The 15571-nt window shown below is 39.4% G+C and overlaps 3 protein-coding genes across 5 annotated transcripts; 2 read left to right on the forward strand and 1 right to left on the reverse strand.

Annotated features, from left to right (window-relative positions):
- Positions 1-87: 87 nt before the first annotated feature.
- LOC141843696 (putative pentatricopeptide repeat-containing protein At1g03510) lies at positions 88-1503 on the forward strand. Its single transcript, XM_074731747.1, has one exon. It carries the CDS (start codon positions 91-93, stop codon positions 1369-1371), a length of 1281 nt encoding a protein of 426 aa, XP_074587848.1. The 5' UTR covers positions 88-90; the 3' UTR covers positions 1372-1503.
- Positions 1504-5048: 3545 nt separating this feature from the next.
- On the reverse strand, positions 5049-6878 carry LOC141843282 (GDSL esterase/lipase At5g03810-like). Its single transcript, XM_074731344.1, has 5 exons — positions 6617-6878; positions 6392-6522; positions 6075-6308; positions 5359-5614; positions 5049-5242 (listed from the first exon to the last, which is right to left on the reverse strand). The coding sequence occupies exons 1-5, from the start codon at positions 6876-6878 to the stop codon at positions 5049-5051; spliced, it is 1077 nt and encodes a 358-aa protein (XP_074587445.1).
- A 2073-nt stretch (positions 6879-8951) lies between these two features.
- Positions 8952-14907, forward strand: LOC141843140 (glycine-rich RNA-binding protein RZ1C-like). Of its 3 annotated transcripts, none has more exons than XM_074731175.1 (3): positions 8952-8972; positions 9073-9212; positions 13812-14907. In XM_074731175.1, the coding sequence occupies exons 2-3, from the start codon at positions 9102-9104 to the stop codon at positions 14619-14621; spliced, it is 921 nt and encodes a 306-aa protein (XP_074587276.1). In that variant the 5' UTR covers positions 8952-8972; positions 9073-9101; the 3' UTR covers positions 14622-14907. The 3 variants fall into 3 exon arrangements, with proteins under 3 accessions (XP_074587276.1, XP_074587277.1, XP_074587278.1); XM_074731176.1 differs by having other exon boundaries at positions 8954-8968; XM_074731177.1 differs by lacking the exons at positions 8952-8972; positions 9073-9212 and adding an exon at positions 9285-12475.
- The last annotated feature ends 664 nt before the right edge of the window (positions 14908-15571 follow it).

Consider the following 15571-nt stretch of genomic DNA (forward strand, 5'->3'; position numbering starts at 1 on the left):
TAATTAAAAAAAAGGAGAATCAGAGCGTTTAAAATTTTATTATTTAAAAAATTAAAACATTTCCATCGGCAGCGGACCTCTTCTTCCTCGATGCGGCCAAACAATCACCGGCAGTTGGTAGCGTACACCAAGCTTTTGGCATCTGAGGGGAAGCAAGGCAGGCACCATCAAGCCCTTGCCCTGTTCTCCAAGATGTTTGCTTCGCCCCACCTCCACCTCGACCCTTACGTCTTGCCGCTCGTGCTCAAATCTGCTGCTGCCCTTCGCCTTCCCCTATTCATGCGTGCGATCCACGCACACGCCGTCAACTCCGGCCTCCTTCATAGTCCGCATGTTGCTTCTTGTCTTGTCGATTGCTATGGTAAATGTGTCTCCTTGGCTGATGCGAGGAAGTTGTTCGACGATTGCTCCCAACGAAATGTGATCGTGTGGAACACCATGATATCTCTTTATTGCCGCTCAAACAACCTCGTTGGTGCGCTCCAGTTGTTCGGGCTCATGGATGTGCAGCCTACGGCGTCTTCCTACAACTGTATCATTGCTGCTCTTTCGGAGTCTGGTGGAGCTTCAGGTCCATCTCGAGCCATTGAGTTGTGTAGGAAGATGCAGAGTGCTGGAACAAAGCCCAACCTGGTCACAATTTTGGCGCTTTTCCCTGCTGGTATTGGCATTGGAGCCTCAAATTTTATCAAAGAGATTCATGGGTTTGCCGTCAGGAATCTAATCCATCCAAATTTGAACTTTGGTAGTGGGCTAGTTGAAGCTTATGCGTGGTGTGGTTGCTTATCCTATGCGCGTAATGTGTTTGAACAAATGGAGGAGAGGGATGTGGTTTCATGGAGTTCCATGGTGTCAGCCTATGCGTTGCATGGGCGTGCTGCTTCTGCAATGTCGGTGTTTAAGCTAATGGAGTTGGATAACATCTGGCCAGATAAGATCATGTTCCTAAGCATTCTGAAAGCCTGCAGCCATTCTGGCCTTGCCGATGATGCCTTGAAGTACTTTGAGGTCATGACTGGGGTCTATGGATTAGTTGCCTGCAGCGAGCATTACTCATGTTTGGTGGACTTGTTGAGCCGAGCAGGGAGACTAAAGGAGGCTTATGAGGTCATCAGGGGAATGCCGGGAAAGGCCACGGCCAAGGCTTGGGGGGCACTTCTTGGAGCTTGCCGCAGCTATGGAGAAGTTGGGCTCGCTGAGATTGCTGGCAGAGAACTTTTTGAGATTGAGCCAGACAATGCAGGCAATTTTGTGTTGCTTGCCAGCATATATGCTAGTGCTGGAAAGTTTGAGGAGGCAGAGAGAGTGAGGAGGTTAATGGAGGAAAGAGGTGTGGCACTGAGCCGGGGTTCTAGCTGGGTTTCCACATAGTTCCTGAGGTTTTGTGGACTAGTCAAGACTTATGATGTCAGACAGCTGCAGTTGCTGGACATGAGCTTTGACTCCAAATTAGCTGAAAGCTGATTAAAAGATTTTACTCTTTGGGATCTAGCGTAAGCCCTTTGTTTTTATGCTGTCCTTTGGCTACCGTATTAACTCACCCTAAACGTATTAACTTTGTCAAAATAAAAAAAAACATCATGGTTATTTAGGGAAATGTTTTTGATGTAAGTGCATGTTGTTCATTTACAGAATTTAGTGAAATTCAGTGAGGTCACCTAGGTTAATTCAATGTGCACCATTGCTCAAAGACCTCTGGGACAAAATGGGTATGAATTATATAAAGATAGAGAAATTGTATTAGCTCAGTTATTGCAAGAACTTGTAGCTGATGTTTTATGTCCCTAAATTCACACATATATCTGCTTTCAGACTTGACACTTTTGCATGCAGTCCCAACTTAGTAATTGGAATTGAGCATCAAATATGCATCAATTCAGATTGTGAGAGTTATTTTTTTAGCTTTCTACTCTTCTACCGTAGGAGGCGATGATTGACAACTCACCACGACTACAACTGGCATCGCACATGCATTAGTCTTCTTAGGTATCTTTACATCTTCCCTAACCTCTATTGGAATCAGAACTCAAGCCTACACCGGAGTTTCAATTCAAGGTCGAGTTATTTTTCAGAATCATGTCTTCTTGTGTCAAGTTGTCTCAACTCTTGAGTTGTAATTCTGCCTTATAATCAAGTCAAGCATTGGAGTTTTAGTTGGTTATGGACTTGGAATTGTTTTTGGGTCGAGGGGAGGCATGTTTGTGTTTTACTAGATCTGGCCTTGCATACACAGTTTAAATCACATCCACATATTCGGTCTACAATTTCACGTCTTCAGTCTTTAGTGTTTCATGGGTTTTCATCGACTTAGTAAGTTATATTTTCTAATGCATATGGTAGTTTCAATTTACTGAAAAATTTTAGAGGCTTCAACCAAATCCTAGTTGCAATTGGAGTTAATCCCTGGTCTTGATAATGTAAAGCGTCTTTACTGAGGGTGTGAAGTTGTGTAGTGGTGGTCATATCTTCTCTCTTTCCATAGGTGACCTTTCATCCCCATCCTCATGATTCTCCTTGTGCGATCATGGTAATAATGTTTGTGTTAGGTTCATTTGCCCTTTGGCTATTTTCATATTAGCCTTTTAGATCCATTTTCGTCGAATCATTTTTATCAATTTTGTTTAAAGCTGTTTATTTGTTGTATAATTAAGAACTTGTAAGATAATGTCACTATCTATCCCTAGTATTTATCTTCGCTCAGTTCACAGATGTTTACATCACCAAGTACCAGGTATTGTTACTTGCTACTTCACAGTCATTGTCATTGATGCCTTCACCGAAGTCCTATTGCTTGTTTAATTGTCATTTTATGAATACACACTTTTTACATCCAAGATCTTTAGGCATATGCATTGATAAGCCAATAGCTCTAATATTCTAATATCTTCAATGTTAGTGAATGAATCAGCTGATCAGGAATTCCCTACATTAGGTTTCACTTCAAAGTTTCATGATTCTGATCAAGCCTTTACAATTCTCAAAAATTCTGGCCGGTATAAAATACATTTACACTCGCATGAGGTCTTTGCGGCTGTTCAAAACTCTTCCTTCATATTTCTATAGCTAGTTTGTCGTGGTGATATGAATGTTTGTTCAGATCATGGTTAATGGTTGTACTTGCATTGTGAAACATGTTAGTGTGTTGTAGGTTTGTTGTAATTCAGCTCTGTATTAACTGGGTCTAGCGGGTGCAATAATACACGAAGAGATTTGAATTTCAACTACTTTCTGTGCTGCAGTTCATCAGGCACCACCTCCAGCTCCTGCACAAGCTGTGGCTCTGTCCTTGGAGGGATTTGGATCCAGTATCACTCAAGCTTGTCGTATCTTTGCTGTTCCACCAATCCACCTCAACATTTTTATAAACACAAGTTTTTAGTTCCAATTGATGGAAATAGCTAATTAACTTTGCGTATCCTTGTTTAGGTATCACATTTCAGCACAGGCAATATTATTGCTCTCAGGCCAGTCAGAAGTTATTATGGGGGCCTCACGCATTCAAGCATGAGACTGGTATCTGAAGCTGCTGTTGGCCTGCTGCAAGAACTGCTGCCTCACTGGTAATGCCATTACTACTGTCTACTGATGCATGCAGTATCACTGAAAAGTTTTCCAGGATATATGAATTTTCAATGTTAGAACTCGTGCATACTTGACATTAAAGTTGTTTTCTTTTCAACACTTCTGGCAGTGCATTAATAATTAAGGTAGAAGTCAGCAAATGGCTGTTTCAATTTCCACATGCTCAATGAGAGCTTCTGGTGATTCACGGAATGCCTGAATCTCTAAATATCAAGAACTTGATCATTGATCATGCTGATGCGTGCATTTGACTATCAGCTGTTCATGATGCTTATTGTTTGGAAAACTGAATTTTATCTCTTGACACATCTTTTAATGAGTTTATATTCTCCTCCAATTAGCCATGACTTCGTATGCCTTCGTGTTCATCCTATCTAATCACACTACAGCATGACAATAAAATCTTTTGCAAGCTCTCAGGTATCTTTTTAATTTTTGTAAGCACATGAAATTTCACAATGCATTGGCAAAGATATCTTTAAAAAATGGGAACCTATGATCGAGTTTTAAAACTTGCATTAGTTATATTTGGAAAATTAATTCACATGTATCACAAGAAGACATAATTCTTAAAAATGCCTTGTGCTTGATATATTCTCTGTTTAGAATGCAAATCTGTAAAAGAAAATTAGATAAACACAAATGTCATGAAGTTAATCCATATGCAAATGCACTTCAAAGTTTGTTTAATTGTTCCCTTGGTCTTTTTGATCCTGTGCCATTTATACATACTAAGCTTGGAGCCCTGGTGCAACACCAAAACAAAAATAAGCTTCCCTTTGTTCATTTTTCTTGTTGCAATTTTGTTGCTCTTGGTTATTCATCATCCTTCTTGACTGTCCATATTGTATCAGCCACTTTGTGTGTTTTGCTATGCAAAGGACATTATGGTTTTCTTCTGCTAGTAGGATTTTTTTCCTTTATTCTAGCGTAAGACTTCTCATTCTAATTTTGCTTTCAAGTAGATTAATAACGCAAGTTTAAGTTGTGGAATCTAGAGAGCCAGTGTGGAAACAGACAAATTTTGGTTATTTGGCTGGAACACAAGCTTGTTCTTGCCTAGTGAGAATTAAACCCAAGTTGATAATGATGGTCGGCATATATTGACCAGCAAAATCATTAGAATAGCAAGCAATAGTAGCTCAAATCTAATAATAGTGGTTAAGCTAACCACCTTCTAAGACAAGACAACAAAGCTCTGATAAAGCTGAATCACTCTGAGAATAGTGGTTAAGACAACCACTTCAACAAACAATGCTACAAGATAGCTAAATTGAGTAGTTCTAGATGAGTTTCATTAGAAACTAACAAAGCTCTGATAAAGCTGAATCACTCTGAGAATAGTGGTTAAGACAACCACTTCAACAAACAATGCTACAAGAAAGCTAAATTGAGTAGTTCTAGATGAGTTTCATTAGAAACTAGAAGTAGATTCTTGATAGAAGCGAAAAGCTTGCATGCATTTCTTATGAGATGAGATCAATGCCTTGGAGCAGTAGAGCATCAGACAAGACTCTATTAGCAGCCTCTGAGGGATGAAAACTATCCCAAAACACATAGCCAGTGGCATTGCTGCATGTCCCTGGTGCTCCTGTATTGCAAAGAAGTGATGTCTCAATTGTCCCTGTGCCACAGCAAGCTCTCCTTGACTCAAAGAAACCTTGGGGCCAAATCAACATGGTTGTCAGTAATTTGTCGATGAAACTTTTTGCATACTTTTTAGTGAATTAAAAAATAATGGTAATGTGCTCCAAATCATTCTCAAGGTGTGCATACCATTGTTCCCAGGATTGTTGATCAAGTCCAGGAGAGGCCTATAGATGTCAAAGATGACTAGCCTCAGATCACCATGACTTCTTCTCAGGGATTCAGCGGCCATGTTGATCTTCTTGTTGAAAGCAACTGCATCGTTATTGAGTCGTGTCACGCAGCCATTATTGCCACCACCAAACAAAGTAATTGCTGCTGGAAGACATCCCATTGGTGGTAGAGATGTCACACCAATCCTACGGGCTCCCAAATTGTACACACTCTGATCCACGCAACAGTTCATTGTCAGTGTCATGAGTGATGAATGATTCATAAATGCCTATAAGCTGAAGGAATCAGGGTTTTGTATGGTAGCTATAATGGCATTGCTACTCCTTAATGATAGATATATCTGATTTACTCTTTCAAGAAAACAATAACTCTTAATCTCCTTATTAAGTTGAACTGACAGTTTATTTCAAGAAAACAATACCTCTCAATGCCTGTAAGATAGTGCTGATTGTTTTGCTATCCTCATTATTTTTTTTTCATATTGTATGGCTTAACAAAACTAACTGATATGTTCTGATACTTGAATGAAGAAATAGGAGTGGATAAAAATGATGCAGTATGTAGATTATTCTGACTTCTTTTTTTTTTTTTTATGCATGTTGATCCTTGAGGCAAATATGTCTATGTAAATGTAAATGCTTCTTCTTTGTGAAGTTTTGCAGGGACTGCACCTGAATGAAACTGGTAAAAGATTGCACCAGCAAGTCAGAGAACTGATCAGGGGTGTAGGTTCCACCGAGCAAAGGATTTATGTAGTAGTTCTGGAGGTAATCACTATTTCCAGCGCTGAGAATGTAGATGGAACCGCTGAAGAGGGATCTTGCTCTTTCTCTCCCGGCAATTTTCTCCACCTTGGATTGGAATTCCTTGTAGTACTGCACCTGTTGGGTTAGAGGGATTGCGTGCTGCCAATGGAGAACCATTTTCTTATGAGAACCATTATACTAGCTATGGAAATAAACAAGAAAGGAAATCTGAAAGCACTGACATAGAGGTTTGCAGTGCTGTTCAAGTATCCAGACGCAGCAGAGGCAAAGTTGGCACCATTCAAGATATTGTTTCCTGTAGCTTCATTGCTGAGGTAGGCTGGTGGATACGAAGTGAATCCGAGGTTCTCAACTGCATGGAAATGAAAAAAAGTTCAAACTAGCAACTTCTTCTGTCCATAAAAGGATTGTTCATTCATGGCGATCACAACTAGAGAGTTCTGTACCGGTGAAGTCAGTTGCAAGCTTGCCATTGCAAAACCTTCCTGTCGGCGTGTGCTGGGCAAAATCTCTTCCATAAGGGGGGAAGTCGGCCCTGACAAGAGTGGCGAGGTTGTTGTTGTTACCAGCATCAACGACGGAGTCTCCAAAGATCATGACACCAGGGACCAGCCCTTGCCCTACAGAGGCTTTCACAATTGCAGCCAACACAACAGCAACAAAAGCCAGATTCATGGCTGCACCAGTTTGCCCTCTCCAAACCTCCATTGGTGGATTCTCCAGTGGCTCGCCCAACTGTTGTTCAAGAAGGGAGTAGATGGGAGGAGGGATTTAAGAAGGCGAGAGAACTGAAGAATTGAATGCGGGCAGAGCTGCATCAAAACGTGAGCAGTTAAAGTGTGCCATAAGTGATGCGAGAGAATATGCATGGGCGCTTTCAGTACTTCTCTCACTGCCATTCAAAACTGATGCCATGCCGCAGTTCCTCGTGATTTAGATGGAGAAACAAAATATTGGTAAATTTCTATAAGTTTAGGCACTGAAAACGAACGATTTATATATCACTGTGGAAGTTTTGATCCTGCACTAAGATTTCCTTGCTTGAGACGTTAATTTAGTAAAACTCGCTGGACTGTGAACTGGACAGTAAGAATGGAAGCATTGGTTGGCTTCTCTAGGCATTTCTGCAAAGTCTCTACTTTCCCATAATGATAACCATCTTCTTCTTGCTATATGAATGATGACTCAAAACTGAAGGAGAGGAATCCATTAAGCTTCTTTGTGAGGACTGAGAAGAATAGACCAGCCGGGGCTTACAAACCAAGTGACTTCTGAATTGAAATAATACCCTGCGCGATAAATTCCTACGTGCCCGTGAGTGACACCGCCGATCCACTGTCACTGCCCTTGCCGCATCGTCCGGCCACTGCCGGCCTCTTTCTCGGACGCGATTGACACGCAACTAGTCGGCGTTTTATCCGATGTCAGATTTTCAATCGGATAGTGGTTGGAATTCGGCGTAATTTGGTCGGAAACAGTCAAATCACGTGCCCCCCACTGCGCGGCCACTGTCGACGGCGATTGGGTTGGATTCCGACCGAATCGCGGTTGGAGACCGACTGAGGAAGGGTCGGCGTCGCACCTTGGTCGGTCTTCGGCCGCGATTCAGTTGGAATTCGGTCCGATCGCGCCGCTGTCGGTGCGGCCACTGTCGTGGCGGTTGGAGACCGATCGAGAAAGGACTGACGTTGGTCCTTCCCCAACCGGTCTCCGGTCGCGATTCAGCTGTAATTCGACCCGATCACCGTTGACAAATGGCACGCAGTGAAGGTGCGTGATTTGACTGTTTCTGACCAAATTACGTCGGATTCCGATCACTATTCGCTTGAAATTCGACGCCAAATGAAACGCCGGCGAGCTGTGCGTCGATCATGATTTGACTGACGCCCAACAGTGGTCGGACGACGTGACGAGGGGCGGCAGTAGTGACGGTGGGTCGACGGTGTCACGCACGGGCGCACACGAATCTATCGCGTAGGATATCATTTTCGTGTGTATATATATATATATATATATATATACACACACATTCAATTCTTACCATCTAATAAATTTTAGAGATGGACGGTCCAATTTTATAGATCGGCTCATCAAATAAATCTGGAAAATATAGATGGATCGAAAAGGAGGAATGAACTTTCAACAAAAATATACATATATTTGTTTCTTAATCAATTCTTATCATTTTTTGATTGTTTTTTTATATAGGAGATTAGAAGTTTTAATTTTGGATTTGGATTGACTCATGGATGTAATCCTTAACTAATCTTAGATACAAAAAAATATATCATTTAAAATTTTTCAGAGGTTCTAAATAATTTTTATGATTAATTAGAGTTATTATCATCTTTTATATTATTAGAATTTTAAAACTATATAAATATTTATTTATTGCTATTACAGTATTATTTTTTATTTTAAATTAATTTTAATTGATTAAATTTAGAGATGATTTTCTGATTTTTTGATATTTTTTTTAAATTCTGCTATCAAAATAAATTTTCAGAATAATTAGTATCTTGTAAAATACTCTTATATAACAAGTTTAATTATATATATTATAAAATTTTAATAATTTATTATCAAATAATATATTTGGACTTATAAAAAGTATAAGTTATATTTGGGTCGACTTATTAAAAGTTAATTTGTTACACAGTTCAAATGAACTCAATCGTGGACCATCTTAATCATCAGTGAACCGCGAGGCATCCTATTCCATAACCTCAGCGACGCATAAAAAAAAGTGTCCGGCTGTTATGCGTCTAGGTTTATCTCGCCGAATCTCTTCGTGGTGGGTAGGTAGGGTTTCCGATTCTCGCCGTCTGTGGTTCCGCTATCGGGACCGACGTTGGGCAACAAATTTCAAGTCGTTTTGGTTTTCTGTGATTCTTTTCGGCAGATTGTCTGAAGGAAGGATCCATACAGGCAATGTCGGTGAAGGAAGAGAACCGGATTTTTGTAGGAGGCTTGTCGCGGCACACCACGGAGCGGCGTCTGGAGGAGGAGTTCAGCCGCTTTGGGAAGGTTATTGAGGCCCAAGTATAATCGTCATCTCTTCTTTATTTTTGTTTTTTAAATTTTCGGCTATTCGGTTCCTTCGTCCGGCAATCGAAGGATCTGTGGAAAAACGTGCTTTAGTTAGTTGCGAAGGGAACTTGAAGACTCCCAGGGAAGGGGTTTTGAGGGAAAAACAATTCTTTCTCCTTTCTGGAGAAGTAAATTTGACGAAAGCATTTCACTAGTGTCTTGAATCTTGAGTTAAATGGGCGTCTTTTTAGTACAACTATATATAATAACCTTCTACGGAGTTTCTGCTGACGACAAGATTTCCTTAACAGATATTTTTGACCAATGAACATACAAACCATCTGGAAACGGCAAAGATTGAAGATTTTCTTGTTTGGAAAAAGTTGCATGACATTTTTTAGTTGATCTGCTTGATTTTATGTCTGTTCATCTATGTTTTCAACGTTTACTTCACATATAGCAAGTTTTTGATCTCTTCCCTGAATCTAACTTTTTTTCTTCAATTTTTTAAATATCTTTCAACAAGTACTTACATGACATGGTGAGATGCCTTGGCTACTTAGTTTTCACGATTTCAATCCTCATCCAAGTTAGTCAGTCCATCTGAAAGATGCCTGTTTTATTTTCTCATGCTTGGTGGCATGCAGAAGAGGGTTGTTTTAATCTCGGAAATGAGTGAGTTATAGACAATCTTTTAGTTAATCTGTCTAGAGCAGCCTGTCATTCATATGTTTCGTTTTGTTCTAGCTGATGCAACACTTGGTTTTGAAAATTTAAATAGCAGATTCTACTCCTTGGTAGCCTTGAAGATATAGCTTGAGCTCTGTTCTTTGATTTTTGGGTATGGGTGTTGATGTTATGAAGAAATTTTCAGAAACAAACCAAGATTGAGATGCACAATTATTGTTCAGTAGACTGCGTTGCAGGTCGTAGAAACTTTGACTGTTGTTGTTAAGTGCTTAATGGATTGCCTTCAGATGATAGATTATGATCTTTTGGCTAATGAAGTGCTCAGTCAAGCAAGCATTTTGAGTTGACAGTGAAGAATGTGATATTGATCTTACTGAGTTATTGTCATCTAATATCATGCACGAAAAGGATATGCCAGATTTCAGATGCTCAATCTAATGATTTGGCTGTTCTGCTAGCTAGATAGTGTAGCATAATGTTCATATCTCTCATCTTCATTTTTTATGCTGAGAAACTGACTGAAGTGTTTTCAGTAGCTACAATACCCACCGATTCTTTATGAGGGTGTATCTTTTGGCTTCCTAGAGATGCTCTATTTTTTTCCCTCACAGATTCATGGCCAATGTTTAATAAATGCCACGTCCTTTGTCTTAGATTTCTATATTCAATCAGGTGCAGGTTTGCTTGAGTGTTCAGCACGCAGAAGGATTGCAACTACTTTGTCACCACTTATTTGCCAATGATTGTTTGGGTTTCCCCCCTTGTATCCTTGTTTAAGATTGCATGTCAGTTACAGTGACTTGGGAGTGCAAATGGAGAGGGCTATGCAAAAGCTCTGTATAGACGAGGCTTAACATGTCCCTTTAAGTTCTTGACTAGAATCAAACTTTTCATACAATTAAGTTGGTGGAAGAGGGTACCTGGTAACGTTATCACTATTGGAAAGAAAATAATGTGGAATTCTACTGAAGTTGGAAAAGGCATAGAAATGATAACTGCTTACCTGAAGGCATTCTTAATTCTGATTGGTTGTACTTCGTAACTCTGATTGGATCAGTGCCTCCTGTCTTAAAACAGAACAATACACAACAACAACAACAACAGCTGAAGGTTAAAAGGTTGACTAAAACAGCAGCAACCACAAGCACCAGCTGACGGTTGAAAGGGACAGTTGCTGAGCATCCAATTTGTTAGATGCTGTTATCAGTCTTTCTGCCAAATGCTACTGCATTAAACTAAAAGCCTTAGAAGATTACCCAAACAGAAAAACATGTCTGTCTATATCATGCTTATCTTGATTCCCCTATCTAACTTGCATTTTGCATCAAATTGCATATTTTACAAGTTCATTGTATCTTTCTTTCCATTTTGGTCTTTTAGATGTTACTAGTCTTCTAACCAGAATCAGTTGGTTCTTCTTCATTTTATGAGATGCTTCATTTAGGACTTGTCAGAGGTTTGTATTCACATGGGTCAGTTTGACTGGTATGAACATCAGAGCATGGGACTGGTATGAACATCACAGCACAGTACCACTAATGGTATTTCAATGTATTTTCTTGTTTGCTAGATTACTACTTTGGGCAACCCTAATGACCATTGATGACAAAAGTTGTTCTTGCTATTTGTATCATCAGGGAAATTGTTTCAATCTGAGACTCCTTTTAGTTTGAGAGACATGATCGTGATTCCAGAACTGCTCACCCCTTCATATGCTAGATTGATTCTTATGCAATGCTAGTACTTCTTTACTTTTGTGTTTAAGGTTGATTGCTCAGTAACCTGTAAATGTGAATCAGTTGACTTATTGTGGCTAGCCTATCTAGATGCATTCAGTATGCTGTTCCATTTGGGACTTGTCAGAAGTTTGTATTCACATGGCCAAATATGATTGATATGGGGAGTGCTTAATACCACCATAAGTATTCCTGTATAGCTCAGTGTTTCTAGATTAGTTGTTTGGTCAATCCCTTAATGACCCTTCATTGACAAAAGCTGTTTTTTGGTGTTTGCACTCCTTCTAGTCTTTTGATAGACCTGAATGAGATTCAGAAGTGCGTGCAGTAGACTAATTCATCATAAGTAGTTGCACTCCATTAGCAGTATTGCCTATGAGTTTAAGATGAACTGCTGGATAATCTATCAATGTGAATCAGTTTGAGACTTTGAGGCGGCAAATTTATATGGCAGTTGCGTTGCTATCTATTGCTCCCCATGTCAGAAGATCTGTGTTAAGATTGGCACAGCATAAGAATTAAGGCAATCAACTCATTGTTTGCCACATCAGACTTACAAAAGATCATCTGAAGTGTTTCAGTGCACTTTGTTGACCGATACCCAATTTGTTTTACTGCTCTGTAAAGAATTTTTTCACTGGGTTCAAGATGAAGAATTTACATGTGACATGCTTTTAAATGCATAACAGATGTATATATTGGGTAGAAGAAGTTACCTACATGGATTCTATACATGTAGCATTTTTTTGAGTTTCACAATAAAAGATTACTCAGATGTCTGAATGTATCACATTGTGTTTGTAACATATGTGGTGATGGATCTTCATCAGTATCATATGCCATTAACAGGTTAGTGGCATTGTTACATCCACTTAAATTTAAACGCAATTTTTTCGGATTAACTTTTTTTTTTTTGCCAAACTCACAGACTATATTATGTGCACAAGTGACATGATCTTTGCACATTAACTTATGCATCATTCTCCACGTTAATAGCTAGTTATGTATGTGCACGAGTTCTATTTAGCATGGTGTATCTCTAGAGTAAAAAAAGAAATGCTTATTTTGGTAGGTTTCTTCATGCTTTTTCATTCTGCACAAATAGCATAATGATTATTGTGCTAGCATTGGTAGTCATGGTCGCTATTGATTCATATCAGTGCAGCTTGGAAATGAGACAGACACCAGCACTAATACCAATATCACTATTACCAATAACATTAGCGATTGCTACCAATACCTGTAATCTTGCATCTCAGTGCGATTGATCGTTTTCATTTTTCATTCTTTACTCTCCTTTTGTATTTATGTTATGTTTACATTCTTTGTCTGTGATAATTGGATAGTCTCATCACATCTTGCATCCTCATTTGTTAGTAGTATTCTTGTAATTGCCTAATTGGCTTCAAGTCTATGTATTGGTTGTGGGAACCCAATACTCTGATTACCCTTCATCTAATGTCACTATGAAAATATAATTTCATCGATCCTGTTGTATATTATGCCGGAATTTCTTAATTAATAAATAGTGAGGATTAATCTACATTCAGGTATTGAATCGTTGTGGAGTATATTGATGGTTGTTAACATGACGTTGACATTTGTAAGGTCATCATTGAATTGACTAAATAGCATCTTATTGTTCTTCATATTATTTCTGTTTCTTAAATGGTGTTGGTGCATCTTCAAACATTGAGGACATTTTTTTTTTTCTATTTATCTAATGCATCCAACTAAATGATTGGTCGGTTCATGCTGTCTTTTCTAATTTGAACAGAATTTGTAACTGGAAAACAATCATGTAAAATTAATATTTATGCATTTAAATGTCATTGCTTCTTGAAGAAATGATGTTCTCTTCTCCTGTTTCTTTGCTTGCATGGAATTCTATAGTAATGCTGCAGAATTTTGGTTGTATATTTTCGTCATTAGCATTAAAAATGGAATGAATGAATCTGGAAGTTGCAGGTCTATCACATTATGTTACAAGGATAATACCCAATTATATTCCTAGTATATGCAGTCACTATCCAGATAGTCATATGGTTTTATTTCATGTTTTCCTGGATAATTTTTCCAACTTTAACAAGCATGTTACCTTGTTATTTTCTATTTACCTCTTATAGGAATAAAAATATGTTTCATCTAAACTTCTGTCAGTTTTTATTAGTATTCTCATGTGTAGATCATGAAGGAGAGAGATACTGGCCGTCCTCGTGGATTTGGATTTGTGACATTCTCTAGTGCACGTGCATCTGAAGCGGCCATTAGCCAAATGCATGAAAATGAACTAGATGGGCGAGTCATTTCTGTGAACAAGGCTGAGCCTAAGATGAGCACAGATATCAGCCGCTATGATGGTGGTGAATACAAGTCCAGTAGCAGAGGAGGCTATCGTGGCGGTGATGGGCCACCACCTGCAGGCCGTACAGATGAATGTTTTAAGTGTGGTCGTCCTGGACACTGGGCGCGCGAGTGCCCCTCTGCTGGAGGCGGCAGTGATGGCCATTTTTCTTCTCATGCCAAATTTGGTGGAGGAAGTGATGGCCGAGGGGGACACAGTCGTTATAGTGACCGCTACATGGATGATCGTTACGACGGTGGTCACTATGGAGACCGTGATCGATTTGATAGCAGAGACGGCCGCTATGGTGGTGGTCGTGATAAACATATCAATGATCGATATGGGCCTCCAGGTGATCAATTCCAAGGTGATAGATATCGAGGGGGACCTGATCATTACCCGCACGGTGGATACAACAGGGAGAGAAGCTATGAGAGGGATGTTCCTCGTGGTGGTAGCTACGACAGAGATCCAGCACCAAGGGGCGGCGGTGGGTATGATCGGGATGGACCACGTGGCGGTGGAAGTGACAGATACGGGACTGGTGGGCCTGCTCGCTACAACGGTGGTGGAAGTTTCAGGCAAAGACACGGGCCTTATGATCGACCTGGTAGAGGAGGGCGTACATCATCTTTCGATGTTCGCTACTGAACCTTCCTGGTTGTTCAGTTGTTAAACTGCAGTTGTCTCTCCAAATTGAGCTTATGGTGGATTAGGGTATCATGTGATGGTGCAATGATTTTGTCAGTATCTGAGACTTGTTGAATCATCTTGTTAAAACTGTTTGGAATCTGTCTTCTGAAACTGTAGCTTATCTAGATTATGCTTCATCTGGATCATTTGTATCCAGCAGACGGTCGGAGTATGTTTTTTATAAGTTTGTTAGCGGTTGAGATGATAGTGATTCACTGGCGTGATCAAATTGCGTTTACAATTTGTTCTACAGAATGTCTGGAAGTAATCTCTCTTCGAAGCTGGATCGTTAAATTTCACTTGAATTTTGGTTGGGGCATACTTTCTTGGATTTCTCCATGGTGTTCAAGGCAATTGGCCGCTGAAGATCTTAGTCCAAAGTAGATATTTTTGAGATGATAGTCGCCGATAAATTATGATTGCTATGAGTTCACGGGATCAGAAGTTTACAGAATGTTCATTTAGTTAAAAATGCATCAAACAAAATTAGACCATTTTATTTGGTTTTATTTCTTTTTATTATTTCGATTCAGTTATCTGTACTTGAAAGCTACTAAATGCCTGATATCAACATTTAGAGGAATTATCATACCAAAGAAAGCTATTAAAATGGCGCTTTCGTTTATGTCCTAAATCTTCGACGAATTGATATTCTAATAGCTTTTGAAATTTGATATTTACATCAAATGTGAAAATTTAATGCATTTGTTTAAATTGAGCTTGACATCGAATAAAACATCCTTACTTTTGTCGCCGGAGCAAGATTAAAGGTCATGTACTTCCGATAACCATGTAAAAAAAAAAATTGAATTTGATTATTAAAATATATAACAATGTCGTCCAATATTTTAAGATTAACAAAAAGGGGCAAAACTCGACCACACAATTAGGCTTATTCGGTCCTGCCG

The sequence above is a fragment of the Curcuma longa genome, chromosome 12 (genome assembly GCF_044706935.1).
Source record: "Curcuma longa cultivar G26 ecotype Majalengka, Jawa Barat chromosome 12, ITB_CL_G26_1.1, whole genome shotgun sequence".
NCBI lineage: Eukaryota > Viridiplantae > Streptophyta > Magnoliopsida > Zingiberales > Zingiberaceae > Curcuma > Curcuma longa.

What these genes read in the sequence shown, in the direction of transcription:
- LOC141843696 (XM_074731747.1), top strand. Translation starts at nt 91, where the DNA reads ATGCGGCCAAACAATCACCGGCAGTTGGTAGCGTACACCAAGCTTTTG.
- LOC141843140 (XM_074731175.1), top strand. Translation starts at nt 9,102, where the DNA reads ATGTCGGTGAAGGAAGAGAACCGGATTTTTGTAGGAGGCTTGTCGCGG. An exon ending in GGAAGGTTATTGAGGCCCAA is followed by an intron (nt 9,213 to 13,811) that starts GTATAATCGTCA and finishes TCTCATGTGTAG; the next exon opens with ATCATGAAGGAGAGAGATAC.
- LOC141843282 (XM_074731344.1), bottom strand. Translation starts at nt 6,878, where the DNA reads ATGGAGGTTTGGAGAGGGCAAACTGGTGCAGCCATGAATCTGGCTTTT. An exon ending in GCTTGCAACTGACTTCACCG is followed by an intron (nt 6,523 to 6,616) that starts GTACAGAACTCT and finishes ATTTCCATGCAG; the next exon opens with TTGAGAACCTCGGATTCACT. An exon ending in CTTTTACCAGTTTCATTCAG is followed by an intron (nt 5,615 to 6,074) that starts GTGCAGTCCCTG and finishes TGCGTGGATCAG; the next exon opens with AGTGTGTACAATTTGGGAGC.